We start from the raw sequence: 15,916 nt of genomic DNA on the forward strand, positions 1-15,916 counted from the left end.
TCTGCCATCTCGCTCTTCTTTGATACTGCTAATAAAGCAATGACGAAGTCCAACGCTTAAAATAGCACCCAATGTAATGAACTGCAAGCGCTGAGGTTTGAGATTTTACATCCTGCCCTTCCAGACCACTTTCCCTTTGATGATTTTAACCATTGAGTACTGAGCTTCATATAAGCCACAAAGGGTGTGACACACACGGCAGAGTCAGAGAATTGCCTGCGGCCAGGGGCCCAGGTCGCTTTTTCTAACCACCAGAGAGTCCTGTCACACCAGAGTAGATGAGACCTACCTGATAGGTACGCAACATTCAAGTGCAGTTGCCTGGACCATAATATATTATTTTGCTTCTTCAAGAGCTCCTTTCATTTATACTTGGTTCAATCTGCTACAGCAGCAACAGTTGCTGGTCAATTTAATAGCAAAACTCGGAATATCATCCAGACCTCCCGTACTTCACATCCTATGACCATTCACCCTCATATCAGCACAGTTACATTTCTGTCAGCTGTTGACTGACAAGTAAAATAAAAACCTGAAGAAAATATCCAAATCCTATAGGCTCAAATTTAGAGCTGGTGCCTGCACGGAGACAGCGGCTCTGAATTTTGCTCCAGCACCTAACCACGTATTCACAGTACACTGTATTTTTAATAAGCCACCCCTATACCAGGAAATACAGAATTACTTCGTGTAGAAGTAACTGTGTAATCCTAAAACACAGACTTGCATAGCACCTCACCGCATTATAGACACGAAACCTGCGAACAGCAGGCTTTTTTACTTTTAATGAAAACTTCACAGTGACCTAAGCTTCACACCAAAGCTATGTAACAGAAGAGGATCCTAACGCTACAATTTCCAAATATCCCACTGATTCCTTCCATTTTCTTTATAATCTCTGCTCAAAAAAAGATCATGACCAGCATGAATTCTGAAGAGAATCCATTCACTTAACAGCTCTATCCTGTTTTATATTATGTGTATACACCTGTATGCAGGTATGTATATATGCTTATACATCTAAAATACGCATATTACACATCTGTTCTGCTACACTTAAATGCACAGGTCTTAATAGAGATCTTTGTCATGTAATTACTGGTTGCATTCACAGAAGAGTTCTAGGGGATCATTTTTGTTTTATGTTTAGGGAAGGGAAGGAAAGGAACCTCTGAAACACTGCATTGCAGCTTCTCCGACACCTTGCTAAGAGCAGAAAAGCTCAACAGTATTAGTCAGGAGTCCACCCAGCATGAAACACTGATGAGCACCGTGTTCTCTCCACAACAAGCTGGCATCATATTTTTGCTGAGCCATGTCAGAAGATGGTGGCTTATGTGTCAACAGTGCAAAAGGACGTTTTTGGTCTCAGCCATGCACAAAAAAAATATTCCCCAGTTTGACTTTTAATAAGTTCCATTAAACAAACTTTAAACCCAGTTTAAGACCATGGGCTATATCAGGGTTAACAGATTTTTGAGGACATGCTTCAGATCTGATGAAGAAGGTCTGGAAGCCAGTTTGTGAAGGGCAACTGTAGCCCCCTGGTGTGTGGCTGACATTAGAACTTGAACGAGTTCCAAACCAGTGTTTGCAGAACTACTCATTAAGCCAGTTGCATTCTTTGGAAAGGAAAAATTTCCCCACTATGGCTTATACTTCAGCAAATGACTTTACACTGAGAAGTAATGTACTCGTGGGCTACAAAAGGACCAAAAATTCAACATCAGCCAGTCACAGGAAATTAGCTAACAGATTGTATCAGGCTACACCCCAAATGGCACCAGCCTGCAGCCTCTGCAACAGATGACAGAAGCTAAGGCCATACACACCTTCTTTTTTCCAAGAACGGGAAGTAAAGCACCACTGTTTTAAATGAAAACCTAGATCTCCAGAGCTGTCTGTGCCAATGAGGACCCCACTGTGCTCCTACCTTTCTAATGTTCCTTTGAGCTGTATTGAGTGAAGCACATGAATCCAAGCTGCCTGTATACCCCCTTCCCTGCAGTCTTCTTTGCTCCCTTAGATGAAGCTCCCTCTCATCTCTCAGGCACTGAGATGTGCGATAGCACAGTCAGGCGGGGGCAATGGGAGGGATTAGCGACTGCATGGCACAAGAGAATACAAGAAGGAACACAGTCCCTCAAGGAGCCAGGTCAGGGAAAGGAGTACAGTCAGATATGCACAGTGGGGAAACATATTACTTTAGTAATTAATTTAAGGTTAAACGGGTCAAAAGAGAGGAGGGTTAGCACACCATGGGTTTTGTTGTCCAAGTGGATTTGTGTCATTTCTATCCTGCAGTCCCAGTGGCCACCACCCATAGGTAAGAAAAAAACAATGCCAAGCAGATTCCTGAGAGTAATTTCATGAGTTTGTCATTCCATGGCTGAAACCATAAAAATGCAGAAAGCACATGGAGTAGGGTGGCAGAAGGAAAGGGAGGGTAGGGAAGGACTCTGTATTTGTTATCTCTTAAATGATTAATTTGAGCCAAAAGTTGCCCTGTAAATTGAGAAGCGAAAAAAAACCACAACAAACCAACAAATAGGGACAGACAGATGGGAGCTCCAGAAAGACCTGGTGGACACTATGCCCAACAATGCAATTAAAGATACTAGCCTGGTTCCAGCCAGGAAAGGGTCAATTTCTTGCGTTTTGGCAGGGAAAGAATTAATTTTCACAAGAACCTGGTAAGGGACACAGCCAAGGCAGCTGATGATATATTTGATGCCATCAATGTTATGTCCAGTATATAAGGGGCAGTCGGCCAGGCAGGGTGGCTCAGAGCATGGTGGCTCAGAGGCTCGGAGCATGGTGGCTCAGAGCATTGGCTGGGTTCATGGTTTGGCAGCACACTGGAATCACAGCTTGAAAGTGCATGTGGGTATTGTTTTTCTCTGGGCAGGGAGTGGTTGCTTACTCTCTTTGTCTATTCTTTTATTGTGATTGTTGTTATTTCCCTCCTCCTTTGCTGTTCTACTAAATTGTCTTTATCTCAACCCACGAGTTTTACCTTTTCTTTTTTATTTGTCTTCCCCTCTCATCAGAGGGAGGAGAAGTGAGTGAGTGGCCACCATGGTTCTTCTCTTGCCAGCTGAGCCTACACCACACAAGATACATGATAAGTTGATTGTGCAGCTTCATCAGCACAAATTACTTCCAATCACAGAAGCCACAAGTGAGTTACGTGGATCCCTCTGAGGCCCTGCCAAGCAGGTGTAATTGGGGAAAAAAAATAATGCAACATTAATCTGGCAAGTGCTTTCAAAAAGAGAAAGGGGCTTTTGGGAGCTGCTCAAGGGGCTGGAATGCTGGAGATGGTTTCAGGGTGACAGATCAGCTGTCAGTGTTCCTATGAAGCAGGCTGGGATTTTTAATAAAATGCAGTTTATCACAGGTTGGTTACCACCTCCTATTTATAGCACATGAAATCATAAAAACATGGCACTTATGTCCTTACTGCTGGAAACACAAAATCAGCTGAAAAACCATCTGATAAATCAGCCCTTTTCATGCACTTTTACTTTGCCTTTCTAAACCTCTATTTCCAAGCATCTATCATTTAGATAAAGCAAGCAATAAAAATTTACTAGGAAATACCGTCATACCTCCATCAAAAAAACAGCCCCACAGTAGATTAGGATTATGAGTCCAAATTCTAGTTCCATTCCCTTTAACACATAAATCGTAATTGTTCACAAGGAAGCACAGACACTCAGACACGTGTAACATGTGAGAAAGGGAACGTCAAGCTCTCTAGAAAATGCATCATCTATTTCTAACCATTTCTGGTAACACAACAGGCGTTACAGACACAACATGCTAAGACACAAAGCATTTTAGGCAAGCTTTTCTGCCTTAGAGAGCATGCCTTTCCCCATTCCTGCTCAAATGCAGTTTGAAGGTGAAAGGCTTAAAGAGAAGAAATACTGTATTATTTCCACAGTAAGATTCAACAGTCAAATTTGGGATAATACAGTAAAAGACTTCATTAGCACTGTCTTTCAGAATGACTTGTATAACTTGCTTGTAGCTTTGCCAGTTATGAGTAATGCAGCAATCACTAAGATTCACCGACACCACCTTTGTACCACATCTCTTTCACATGTTGCCTGACGTCTACCGGACTCGGCCTTCTCAGAAGCAATCCCACTGTCCTCAGCCGAGCAACCCTCGCTGAGGCGGGCCCATGTGGCGTGTGAGGCACTGCACCCTTGACCTGTTCCTCACTTCACAGAAATTCTCCTTTTCAATTGCAATGCTCCGCAACTGGTCTGAGCACAATAGATCTGCAATGTGGCTGCTCAGCAAAATCACGGAATCATAGAATGGTTTGGGTTGGAAAAGACTTAAAGATCGTCCTGTTCCAAACCCCCTGCCATGGGCAGGGACACCTCCCACCAGACTCAGCTGCTCAAACCTACATGCAACCTGGCCCTGAACACCTCCAGGGATGGGGCAGCCACAGCTTCCCTGGGCAACCTGTGCCTCACCACCCTCATCATGAAAAATTTCTTCCTAATGTCTAATCTAAATCTTCCCCCTCTCAATTTAAAGCCATTCCCCCTCATCCTATCACTACACGCCCTTGTAAAAAGTCCCTCCCCAGCTTTCTTGTAGGTCCCCTTCATGTACTGGAAGGCTGCTATAAAAATCTATCCCTTTTAATCATTTTCTTATTAACCCATGGTTAACCACCAGCCCCCTGCCACAGCGCAAAATAATAACACTACAAAGATAATTTCTACTGGGTGACACCCCAGTACAGTGTCTGTGTGGGGCTGTGGCTCCACGACCATTAAAACCAGGTCTACACACTGCTGGATCACCCAGGAGCATAAATTTGATCGAGATCAGGTCAAGGCACATGAACACACTCCTGCTGAATGAGCCAGAGTGAACGGTATGGAGCCAACGCCAATTTTACACTGGCCATATGCCAGCCGCAGGGGTGCAGACGATACCTGATCTGGCTGGAGCTGTGTACAGTGATACCTGATCTGGCATAAAGTCTGCTAGTAAAAAGTTAACCTGTCAAAAACTTCTTGAATTAACTTGAGCAGGCAGAGTGCATGAATACCAGGTCAGCGCTTCATATCATGAGGCCACCCCATTTTTGAGCCAGTAATAGGAGTTGTGCTGCTGGATTTTCTACATTGCCAAACCACAGCCTAATGTCGATAGGGATGCTTATGCGCACGGGGATCTCATTGCAGGCTCGGGGCCTCAAAGTCCTTCAATGTGGGTTGCTTCCAACTCAAAGCAAAAAGGAAATAAAATGAAATCTAAACGTTTAACCTCTAAGTAGTCATCAGAATCTACTAATATGGAATCTGTATGTGAAGATGGAGCCATGGGTGTTTCTGCAGCAGATAAATTTAGATGATGATTAAAATAGAGCCTATTTGCTTCAGGTTAGTGAAAGTCTTGGTACAGCAAGCATGTCAGTAGCTAGGCTTTTTTAATAGTATTTTAGTAATCCAAACAGTATTAAAACACGCCCTGTCGTGTTGAACAGATGTGAACTTTATTTTTTTCTTTACAGCCTTTTGGCAGAGAACGGCAGTCCTGCTCTTTTGAAACTGTTTTGAAAAGCCATACCTGATCTCTGGTAGAACTTAACCCATTTTTAACACTGCTGCAACACTGCCCAGTGCTGAAAAATGTATAGTTACCATTACATGAGGCTAAAGACATACAGGAAACATGCATATCCAACACTTTTTCTTGAAATTGCTGGAAATCACTGGAAATTGCTCCGTTCATGTGAGTACTTCAACTATTTTTGAGGTAGTTCAAGAAGACCATTAGCTGAAAGCTATTTTCAGAAGTTTTTCCATTTCCCATCACAGAGACCCTAAAATGGTCCACCCAGAGCTCTAGCAACCTTGTTAATTCCCCAGATCTCTGAGCTGTTTACAGCCATGCTCCTATCGCTCCTGCAGGGATGGCTAGACATAGGGTTCCCAAACTTTGCTCCTCAAGGCCATCAGGATGCCCCGAGGCCAAGCTGCAAATCACAGCAGCCTGCGATTCAGCAGGCACAGGTGAAGCAGTTGCTCACTTTCCCCTTGCAGCATCATGGACTCGTAGAGTGGATTGGGTTGGAAGGGATCTTGAAGATTATCCAGTTCCAACCCCCCCCTGCCCTGGGCAGGGACACTTCCCACCAGACCCAGCTGCTCAAGGTCCCATCCAACTTAGCCTTGAACACCTGCAGGGATGGAGCATCCACAACTTCCCTGGGCAACCTGTGCCAGTGCCTCACCACTATCATCATCAAGAATTTCTTCCCAATGCCTTCTTCCAATTTGAAGGCATTTCCCCTTGTCCTTTCACTACGTGTCCTCATAAAAAGTCCCTCCCCATCTTTCTTGTAGCCCCTCTTCAGGCGCTAGGAAGTCGCTATCAGGTCTATCATGAGCCCTGGTCCCTGCTCAGGGGGTCCAGCACCCCAGGGCTCCCCAGGGGCCTCAGGGGTTTGTTTACTGCCCTACCCCATGCAGCCCTCAGCAAACCCCAATGCTGAGAGGGGTCGGTGGCAGGGGCTGAGGGGCGCACGGGGCAGCAGGGCGGCCTGAAGTGATACAAGGAGCAGTTACCATTACCAAAAGTGGAATACTTTGATTTGAGCTAAAGCAGAGATAAGTTTCATCTGAGTAACTATGTTCTTTAAAAGTCAGACAGAATGTCCCTCTGACAGCCTGTTTTCTTTAAGACGGTGTTTTCCCAGACGTGGTTCATCCATTGGAGACGATCACAGTGATCTGTGCTTCACAGGGGTGTCTGCTGTGGGATCACCTCTGCTCGGGGTCTCTCCCTGTCTCAAGGTCAGGTCAAAAGCTCTAAATCAGCAAGAGATTTGGCTACTGTGAAGTTCATAATAACATTAAAATTAGTTCTTGGGAAGTAACAGACTATGCATAAGCTCTCTGGGAAGATTTATCCCCACGCATGTCAGTGGGACACACACCCTGTCCCAGCTCTTGTCTGGCTGCACATGGTTGATGGAGATCGCTCCTCGTGTTGCCCAGGACTGATAAAGGGTGTTTGCTTTCCAAAACTCCAAATCGAGTCCTGGGGAGTTTTATTTCCCGGCCCCAGCAGCGAGGGCGCTGCCTGGTCTGCGCTGGGGCGGGGGGAGCTCTGCCACCCGGACGGTGGGAACGTGGGACGGAGCCCCGCGACGCCCAGGCGCCCCCTCGACCCGGGGCGGCGGCTCCGGCGCGGCAATGGTTAACGGCGGCGCGCAGCCAATGGGCCGCGCTGTTACCAGGGCGACAAGCTCGGAGTGTTCCGGATCGTACCATTGCGCAAGCGGCGCGGGGGGGGGTGGAAGAGTGGGAGCGGTGAATGTAGTCGGCTCCGCCGCCAGGCCCGTCCCAGCGCCGCCCCCTCCCTCCTCCTCCTCCCCCTCCCGCCCGGCCGGCGCGCAGCGCCCGGGGCCCAGCAGCGAGCGGCGCGGCGGAGCGGGCGGCCGGGGCGGCGGAGCCGGTACCGGAGCAGCGGGGCGGGCCGGGCCCTGCGCGGCTTCCTCTTTGCCCTTCTCCCTCCTTCCTTCCTTCCTCCCTTCTCTCTCTCTCTCTCTCTCTGTCCCTCCCTTCTCTCGCTCTCTCCCCGCCGCCTTCCCTCGCCGCCGCGCGATGCGTTGGGCGCGGGGCCGCGCTGTGTGAGGAGCGGCGGCGGCGGCGGGAGACAAAGGGAGGCGGCGGGGCCGGGGCCGCCGCGATGCGGGGCGGCGAGCACAGGCCGCAGCGGCGCGGCGGGAGAAGCGGCGCGGCCCGCCCGGTGCGGCCCTAGAGCAGGAGCAGGAGGAGGAGGAGGCCGCGCAGCAGCGTCTCCCGCGGGCCGGGCCGGCGATGTGAGCGGCGGGGAGGAGCGCGGAGCGCAGCGGAAAGGCGGGCGGGCCCCGAGCGGAAGCGGCCCCGGGTCCCGGCGTGGAGGAGGAGGAGGGAGGTCGGCGCCGGCCCGGCGCGGGCGTGCGATGGAAACGCACATCTCGTGCCTGTTCCCGGAGCTGCTGGCCATGATCTTCGGGTACCTGGAGGTGCGGGACAAGGGCCGCGCGGCGCAGGTGTGCACGGCGTGGCGGGACGCCGCCTACCACCGCTCGGTGTGGCGGGGCGTGGAGGCCAAGCTGCACCTGCGCCGCGCCAACCCCTCGCTCTTCCCCAGCCTGGCGGCGCGGGGCATCCGGCGGGTGCAGATCCTGTCGCTGCGGCGCAGCCTGAGCTACGTGATCCAGGGCATGGCGGACATCGAGAGCCTCAACCTCAGCGGCTGCTACAACCTCACCGACAACGGGCTGGGCCACGCCTTCGTGGCGGAGATCAGCTCCCTGCGCTCGCTCAACCTGAGCCTCTGCAAGCAAATCACGGACAGCAGCCTGGGCCGCATCGCCCAGTACCTGAAGGGCCTGGAGGTGCTGGAGCTTGGTGGGTGCAGCAACATCACCAACACCGGCCTCCTCCTCATTGCCTGGGGCCTGCAGCGGCTCAAGAGCCTCAACCTGCGCTCCTGCCGGCACCTCTCCGACGTGGGCATCGGGCACCTGGCGGGGATGACGCGCAGCGCGGCGGAGGGCTGCCTGGGCCTGGAGCAGCTCACGCTGCAGGACTGCCAGAAGCTCAGCGACCTCTCGCTCAAGCACCTGGCCCGCGGGCTGGGCCGCCTCCGCCAGCTCAACCTCAGCTTCTGCGGGGGCATCTCGGACGCGGGGTTGCTGCACCTGTCGCACATGAGCAGCCTGCGCAGCCTCAACCTGCGCTCCTGCGACAACATCAGCGACACGGGCATCATGCATCTGGCCATGGGCAGCCTGCGGCTGTCCGGCCTTGACGTCTCCTTCTGCGACAAGGTGGGGGACCAGAGCCTGGCCTACATTGCACAGGGCCTGGATGGGCTGCGCTCCCTCTCCCTCTGCTCCTGCCACATTAGCGACGAGGGCATCAACCGCATGGTGCGACAGATGCACGGGCTCCGCACCCTCAACATCGGCCAGTGCGTCCGCATCACTGACAAGGGCCTGGAGCTCATCGCCGAACACCTCAGCCAGCTCACGGGCATCGATCTCTATGGCTGCACCCGCATTACCAAGCGGGGCTTGGAGCGCATCACCCAGCTGCCCTGCCTCAAGGTGCTCAACCTGGGACTTTGGGAAATGACTGAGAGCGAGAAGGTCAGGTGAGACGAGGGGGGCACCCCGAGACCTCCCATCTCCTCTGGAGGGACTCAATGACTGACTGACTGCTGCAATGGAGGACAGAAAGAGAGAGAGAGAGGGGCACGCACAGAGCCATGCTACCCACGCACCCTGGCACCAGAGGGAGGAACACAGAGAAAGAGAGTTTATCCTCGACCTGTCTGTGCTGCCTACCTACCTAGCCTTGCTCTGGAGGAGTAGGAACAGGGAGCAGGAGGAGAGAAAGCACCTATCTTTTTCCCAGGTCATGCTTCCAGCTCTATGCTGGGAAGACAGAGCTCCCCCTTGCCCCACAGCATCCTTTCCTGCAGAAGAGGTAGAAGCCCACACTAATGCACTGGGGCTAGAGACACCCCTCTTGATCCCCACTCCCCAATTCCATCCCCTTGCGCACTAAGGATGGATAAAGAAAGACCCTTGTTCTGCCATGTGTTCAGAATAGGTTCTTTTTGGTTTATGAGAGTGGGAATGGAGATGGGAACGAACAATAACAACAGCAGAAAAAGCTTCCTAGCTACACTTATGTACCCGGCCACCCAGTCATCCTGTGCTGGGCACAGACACAGCTTTTGGTAAAATAACCATTCCACCTCTGCGCTTGCCCCTCCCCTGCCAGCTGGGAATTGTGACAGAAATACTGCTCCCTAGGTACATTGATTTTTTTTTTTTTTTAATTAATATTTTTTTTTTAAATCTGTTTTCAATCTCCAGTTCCATGTTATTCTCTGCTGTGGGCGGATACAACCTCCCACTATTCCAGTTCTCCACTGCACTGAGACTAGAGATATCTGTAGCTTTTCCTTTTGTCAGTATGCTTCCGTGTCATCCTGCACTACGGTTAATGGAAAAGCCTAGGCACTCCATTCTTTCTCCCCATCTCTCTACTGGAGATCAAGACACCATTTCCTCCTTTTCTCCTGTCGCTGTGGGGACTCGACTCTGACCCCAGTCTCTTAAGCCTTCCTGTGCACAGGAGGACACTGAGAGTTACCGAGACTTGTCTTCCCTTTCATCATTCTCTTTTTCTCCCTTCCTTCTTCTTGGCGACAGGGAGAGACATATCCAGCTACATATCCATTCCTCTTTCGGTCGGGGGTGAGCAGGTAGAAGGGGTGGCTAGCTCCCCTCTGCCCAGGGGAGGAAGAATTTCCAGCTTCATTTCTGCTTCATTTGATACTGTGACCTGTTTTTATTTTGAAACGCATAAAAAAAAATACTGCTACAAAAGCAGCCTCTTACTTTCCCATCTATCCCTTGCTTACATCCTGTAACTGATCCCAGTTTTCCTCACTCATTCTCTTCACAGTATTTGTTTTCTTACATGGTTTTATTTTTAAAGACATTTGAAGTTGCTGTTCTTGTGGATTTTTAAGTACATTTTTTTTCTGCTGAATATATTCTATATATATAAATATATATATGATGTCTGGCTACCTCGTTTTAATTTGTTACTTTTTTTTTTTTTTTTTCCTCCTCAAAAGCCCTGGAATTCTTACAGGAAAGAGATTTTGAGATTGCAACATTTTTGTGCCTAGACTGGAAAAATGCCCCTTGGGTTTGTTCTTCTTTTTCTCCCCACTCCTGCCCCCTTTTTTAAAGAAAATTTTTGGTTTTTTAAGCTTACCCTATCGTGTCCCCTCTTCACATTCTGATTGTGCCTCTCTCTCCCTTTTCACTGGGGACCGGGGAGCCAAACTGTGCTTCTGCATTTTTACTCTTCTACGACAAATGTGTAATGTGAGAACCCACGCTGAGGATTGGGCTACTGTTAACAGAAACATGTAAAATGCAAGTTCATTTTAAAAAAAGAAAAATTATATATATGCAAATGCTTTCCCCTCCCAAATCACCTACAAAAGGTCACTATGCGAGGCTTCCTGGTTGTAGGTGGAAAGGAGCAGAGCTGGCCTGCAGGCCCGGAGGCTGCAATGTGAAGGGGAGGAGACTGGCGTTCATCTGTCTCATCTCTGTTCTGTCAATAAAATGGAGCTGGGTCTTTAGATATTTTTTTTTCTAATTATTTTAAAGAGGAAGAGTAAGTTTGGTTTTTTTGGTTCTTTTGTTTGTTTGTTGTTTTTTTTTTTTTTAAAGAAAAATATCTTGGCTTTTTTTGTGCTCATCTGTCAAAAATCTCAAATCCTCCACAGTAACAGGCCAGACCATGGAGTTAACGCAAACCCAGAGAACCCCTATGGATTAATTGTACTGTTTGTGAATTTGTATAAAAAAAAATAACAAAGATCCTCTTAAAACATTTTATATTCTTACAGTAAAAGGTTAAACATATTTATATAATAAAAGAGGAAATATGAAGTATGTTTTTGAAAAAAAAAAAAAAGAAAGCCGTATCTGTGTTGTCTGTGCTTTTTAAAGACGTTTATCTATTTATCTCTCGGTTGGGTTTGGTAAGTATGCCACACCGGTCACATTAGGGGCCTGGGACTGCTTGGTCTCGTTCCCGTGAGTGACAGAGGAGGAGAAGGACGTAAGAGATGGTGCCTCCTGTGCAGGATGTTAAGCAAAATCATCATGAAGAGTTTGGAAAGAAGGAGTTTGGTAGGATCAGCCTCATCTGCAAGGGTGCTCGCAGCATCCGTGGGGAGAAACAGGGTTTAGCTGAGCATCGGTGTGAGTTGTTAGCTCAGTCTGAGGTCAGACAAACCTAAGGTGCTGAAGCTGGCTAGCAGGGGAATCAAGTATTCAGTGGTAGAGAAAGACATTCGGAAGGGGGGCAGAAGGGCTTCATTTCTTTATTTTTTTTTTTTTTTTTTTTTTTTTAAAGCTCAAGGTAGAGGGCTTTTATGATTTACTTTAAACAGAGGCCCACTCTGGGTCTTCAACCCATCAAAAAAACCCCAAAACATTTCACAGCAGTGACAAACACCAAAAACTGCCCTTATCAGCACATAAGAACCTGGGAAATCCAAAATGTCTTTGTTGGTTTCCAGTGTCCAGGCTAAAACTAAAGAGGAAGCAAACTGGAACTAAAAAAAAAAAAAAAAAAAAAGGAAGAAAAAAAAACCAACAAAAAAAACCCAACAAAAGTTTGACTAATCTAAGGTGTCCTTTGTCCTACGCCATAATCTTGCTCCTCAGCATATGACTTTTAACCCAACGGGGTCCCTTTTTAGTCTTGCACGATGTGGGTTTTTTATTGTTGTTGGAGATGGAGCTTAAGCAGTGTTTATAGGGCAGCGACAAAGCCTGTCGTCCCCCAGCCCGGTGGCAGGGCTCCTTCGCCCGCTGCCCCCTTCCTGCCTCGAAGGAGGGGGAATGCGAAATGGTGGAAGAAGCTGGAGCCATTGTTCAGGGAAGTTAAAAGAGGAGCTGTCCTTGCTTGCTTGCTCAGTCATGCATACTCAATCTGGCCGGGCCCGGGTCCCTATGGAAAGGAGGAGGGCGATTCTTCCCCTCTTTTTAACATTCCTCTCCAGGCCTGGCTGTATTTAAGCTGCTTTCCTCCACGCCGAGGAGGAGGGAGGGGGATGGTCTGAAGTTCCTGTACATTTGCATTTTAAGCACTTCCAGCTCTGAGCAGGCCACTTTGTTCCCCCTCCACTAGCCGCTCCAGCAGCCTTTGCTGGGGAGCTGCTCCAGGTGGCTCAGATGCCTTACCAAAGGAGGACCCCTCCATCTCCAGGGCCACCCTGTCCCAGGGACTTAGCCTCTACCTCCACAGGTATTTTTGGCTGAAGCTGGACTGGGCGTACTTCTTTCTTGCCAGCTCTAACCACCTCACCCCTTTATATCAGTATTTCAAAGGGGAAAAAGAAACAGTATCCAACTCCATCCCTCTTAAAAAAGAAACAGTATGTCCTCCACATCTTGAAGACCTGAGCCATCTGAAGGTTTGTACTTTGGGGTGTGTGTTGGTTCCCCCCCCTTCTTTCCAAGACTTCCAGGCTTTCTGCTGGGTGTCCATCACAAAAGCTGCATTGTTAGCTTTAGGGAAAGCTACTACAATTGGATCTAATTGAGCCTGACACTATATCCATCTTCCTTGCCTTGATGGGAGGTGTGGGGTCTGTCCTTCCTGCCTTAAGTTTACAGTAACTTCTTGACAGAAAAAGAGGATGGATGTGTATGAACATTATAAACAACGGGAATTCCAGATCAGGTTCCCATTACCACTGAAAATGTAAATGTTCCTGGGGTAGGCAGCAGTTCCAGCCACAGATGGGGAATGATACACATCTCACAAGGTAGGTTTGTTCCTGCTTGATTTGAGTGAAAATGGCATCTCTTCTTATTAAGCCCCACATTCACATGGATAATAGGGGGGGCATCTCTGTTTAAATATAATGTGTGTGTGCTCATAAATTCTGTAATCAGAACTAGGATGGGATTTTCTTTTCCTAAACCCCTGCCCCCAAACTTCCTCTCCCCACTTAAAAAAAGCAAGCCGAAAGCATTGCCCACAAGGTCTGGCATGCTCTTTAAGAGGAATCCAAGCCAGAGGAAGCTGCTGAAACCAAAGCTTCCCTGAAGCCCAATGTTTGGGCACCCTACTCTGTTCCTGTAGATGGAGCAAGTGCTCCTCATGCCTTCCTTTCATGCCTCAGCATGGTATCACCCCCTTGGACACATACACAGGCTTCCCTGTCCAGCGAGGCCAAGGCTGGAGGAACACACGTGTTTGCTAGTAAAGAGAAATATTTCTTTAAATAAATAATCCATTGCCAGCAACCATAGATCAATTGCCATATGACTCCTCAGGGTAACAAAGAAACTTAATTTTCACTCTCCAGCCACTCTTCAATTTTTGAATATGACTCAGTTGGCAGCTAGAATAGAAAACCATAAACCCCCTCCAACTATTTGGCAGCAAGCTGGATGTCTCCTGCCTGCGTCTGTGAGCCCATGGTGTGCCAGTGGTGGCTTTGGTGCCAGCCTTCGCTGTAGTGCCCAACAAAAGAGCTCCCAGCCCACCCAGCCGTGCTGGTTAGGTCCCTTGCCTACAGCTGTGCAAGCCAAGGCATGGATGATGGTGGATGAACCAGGGACACACTTTACAGACCAGTGGCTATGGGGAGCAGAGGGGCCACGCTTGCGAGGTGGTGGCAGAAAGTGGAGCAGAGCAGGAGCAATGCCAAGGGGGAATGAAGGGAGTGGGCAGGAGAGGAGGTGGCTGAGGACCAAGGGGCAGTGGTGGGAGATGCCAGCTTGCAAGCTGCAGCAAAGTCGGTGTGTGCATGGGGGTCTCTGGTCTGCTGCAGCAGCTGCTCCCCTGGCCAGAGCTTGTAGCTGGCTCCTCTCCCAGGGAGCTGGGGAGGAAAAGGAGGCTCCACCTGGGTCCTACTGCCCTTGGACTAGCATATGGGAGGTCTGTGCATGACAGATTTATACATTTTATACCTTCCCACCCTACGCTGCGGGTTCAGCTGAGTCATTTTGTCATGGTGATTCTAGGTCCCTTTGTCTCTCCATTAATAAATAACGGGGTCACGGGGCAGCTGTCATGCAAACCACCTGGGGCCTTTGCTAGGATGAGAGGTGATCTCTGTGTTTACTACTGAACCTGCCTTTGATGGTCAGGGAAGAGTTAAGGGAAGAGTTAAAATAAGAGTCGGGTGGCCAAGACACCCAAAGTTTTTGGAACCAAAGCTAGAAGGTAGCACAGGCTGCCAACTGCTCAAAGCTATGTGTCCTCGGATCTGACAGCCTTGCTATGTATGTGCATGGGATGCTTCTAGCAAAGTGGACACTTTCTGTTTCCTCTGTCTCCTTCTTCTGCCTTAAATTCTGCTCTTTAGCCTGCAGCTCTTTAATAGTCCCTTCTGTAGAGGAGGAAAGATAATCAATAAACTCGACTGGGTGGTGCGAGCTGGATGTGAAGACCCCTAAGGATATCGGTGAGGCCCCATGCCAGAGCTGCTGGCTAGGCTGCATGACACGCCCCGCTGCAGCCAGCCAGCAAGGCCATTCTGCTCAATTCCCCAGCCTCAAGCTGCATGGAAGAAAGAGCTGGAGAGGGTTCGTCAGGCTCCTGTGCCAGAACTTAGACTCCAGCCACGTTTGGCAAGGATGCTAGTGCTTCTCCCCCTTCTTTAATTAAATTTACCAAATATATTAGCTCAATGGCAGCCCAACCTGAAATAGCACCACAGAGACTTCGAAAGATCTAAATCTGATCTGTCCTTACGACAGAAAGATGAACGGAAATGGGATTTTCCTAAATGATTTCCTAAAATCTGAGGCGTGTTTTGGAAAGGGTGTCAAAAATTTAATGCCAGGGCCTGGATACATGCCCTGAGCAAGTATTTCCACATGAGAGGGTTACTGAGACATAAACCAAACTCCTATTCTGCTACAGCAACTGTCTCAGATCTAGAAAGGGACAACTCCTTCTAGTTATTTTCCTTCCTTTGAGTCTTGTGTCTCCAGGCACAGTTTAGTGATTTGAAGATGAAGCAATTCCCCTTCTAACTTAAAAAATACCCCAAACCCAAACAAACCCATTTATATCTGAGGTTCATCCTCATCCTCGTCTTCCTCCTCCCTTCCCTCCTTCTCCTCTAAAGCATCCAAACTTTACAACTCCTGGGCAACTTAAGGGGCTCAGCAGGTCAGCACCAAACGCGTACAGGCAGTGCCCTACGGGCACACCGATTGCAGCTCTGCGGCTAGAAGCCCCCCTCCTCGTTCAGCAAGCTAAAACACCTAGCAGCAATAAAACCCTGGCATTCTCTCCTTTCTTGACAGCCACAACCA

General features: G+C 48.9%; 2 protein-coding genes across 2 annotated transcripts in view; one reads left to right on the forward strand and one right to left on the reverse strand.

The window, feature by feature from the left end:
* WNT5B (Wnt family member 5B) overlaps nt 1-15,916 on the reverse strand; it is a 78,987-nt gene that overhangs the window by 35,214 nt on the left and 27,857 nt on the right. The gene's annotated exons all lie outside the window — the stretch shown is intronic.
* Nucleotides 7,504-11,506, forward strand: FBXL14 (F-box and leucine rich repeat protein 14). Its single transcript, XM_009557111.2, has one exon. The coding sequence runs from the start codon at nt 7,988-7,990 to the stop codon at nt 9,188-9,190; it is 1,203 nt and encodes a 400-aa protein (XP_009555406.2). The 5' UTR covers nt 7,504-7,987; the 3' UTR covers nt 9,191-11,506.

This window comes from Cuculus canorus, chromosome 1 (genome assembly GCF_017976375.1).
Source record: "Cuculus canorus isolate bCucCan1 chromosome 1, bCucCan1.pri, whole genome shotgun sequence".
Classification (NCBI taxonomy): domain Eukaryota; kingdom Metazoa; phylum Chordata; class Aves; order Cuculiformes; family Cuculidae; genus Cuculus; species Cuculus canorus.

Bases quoted from the DNA above. Each gene is read 5' to 3' on its own strand.
- FBXL14 (XM_009557111.2), top strand. From the start codon at position 7,988: ATGGAAACGCACATCTCGTGCCTGTTCCCGGAGCTGCTGGCCATGATC.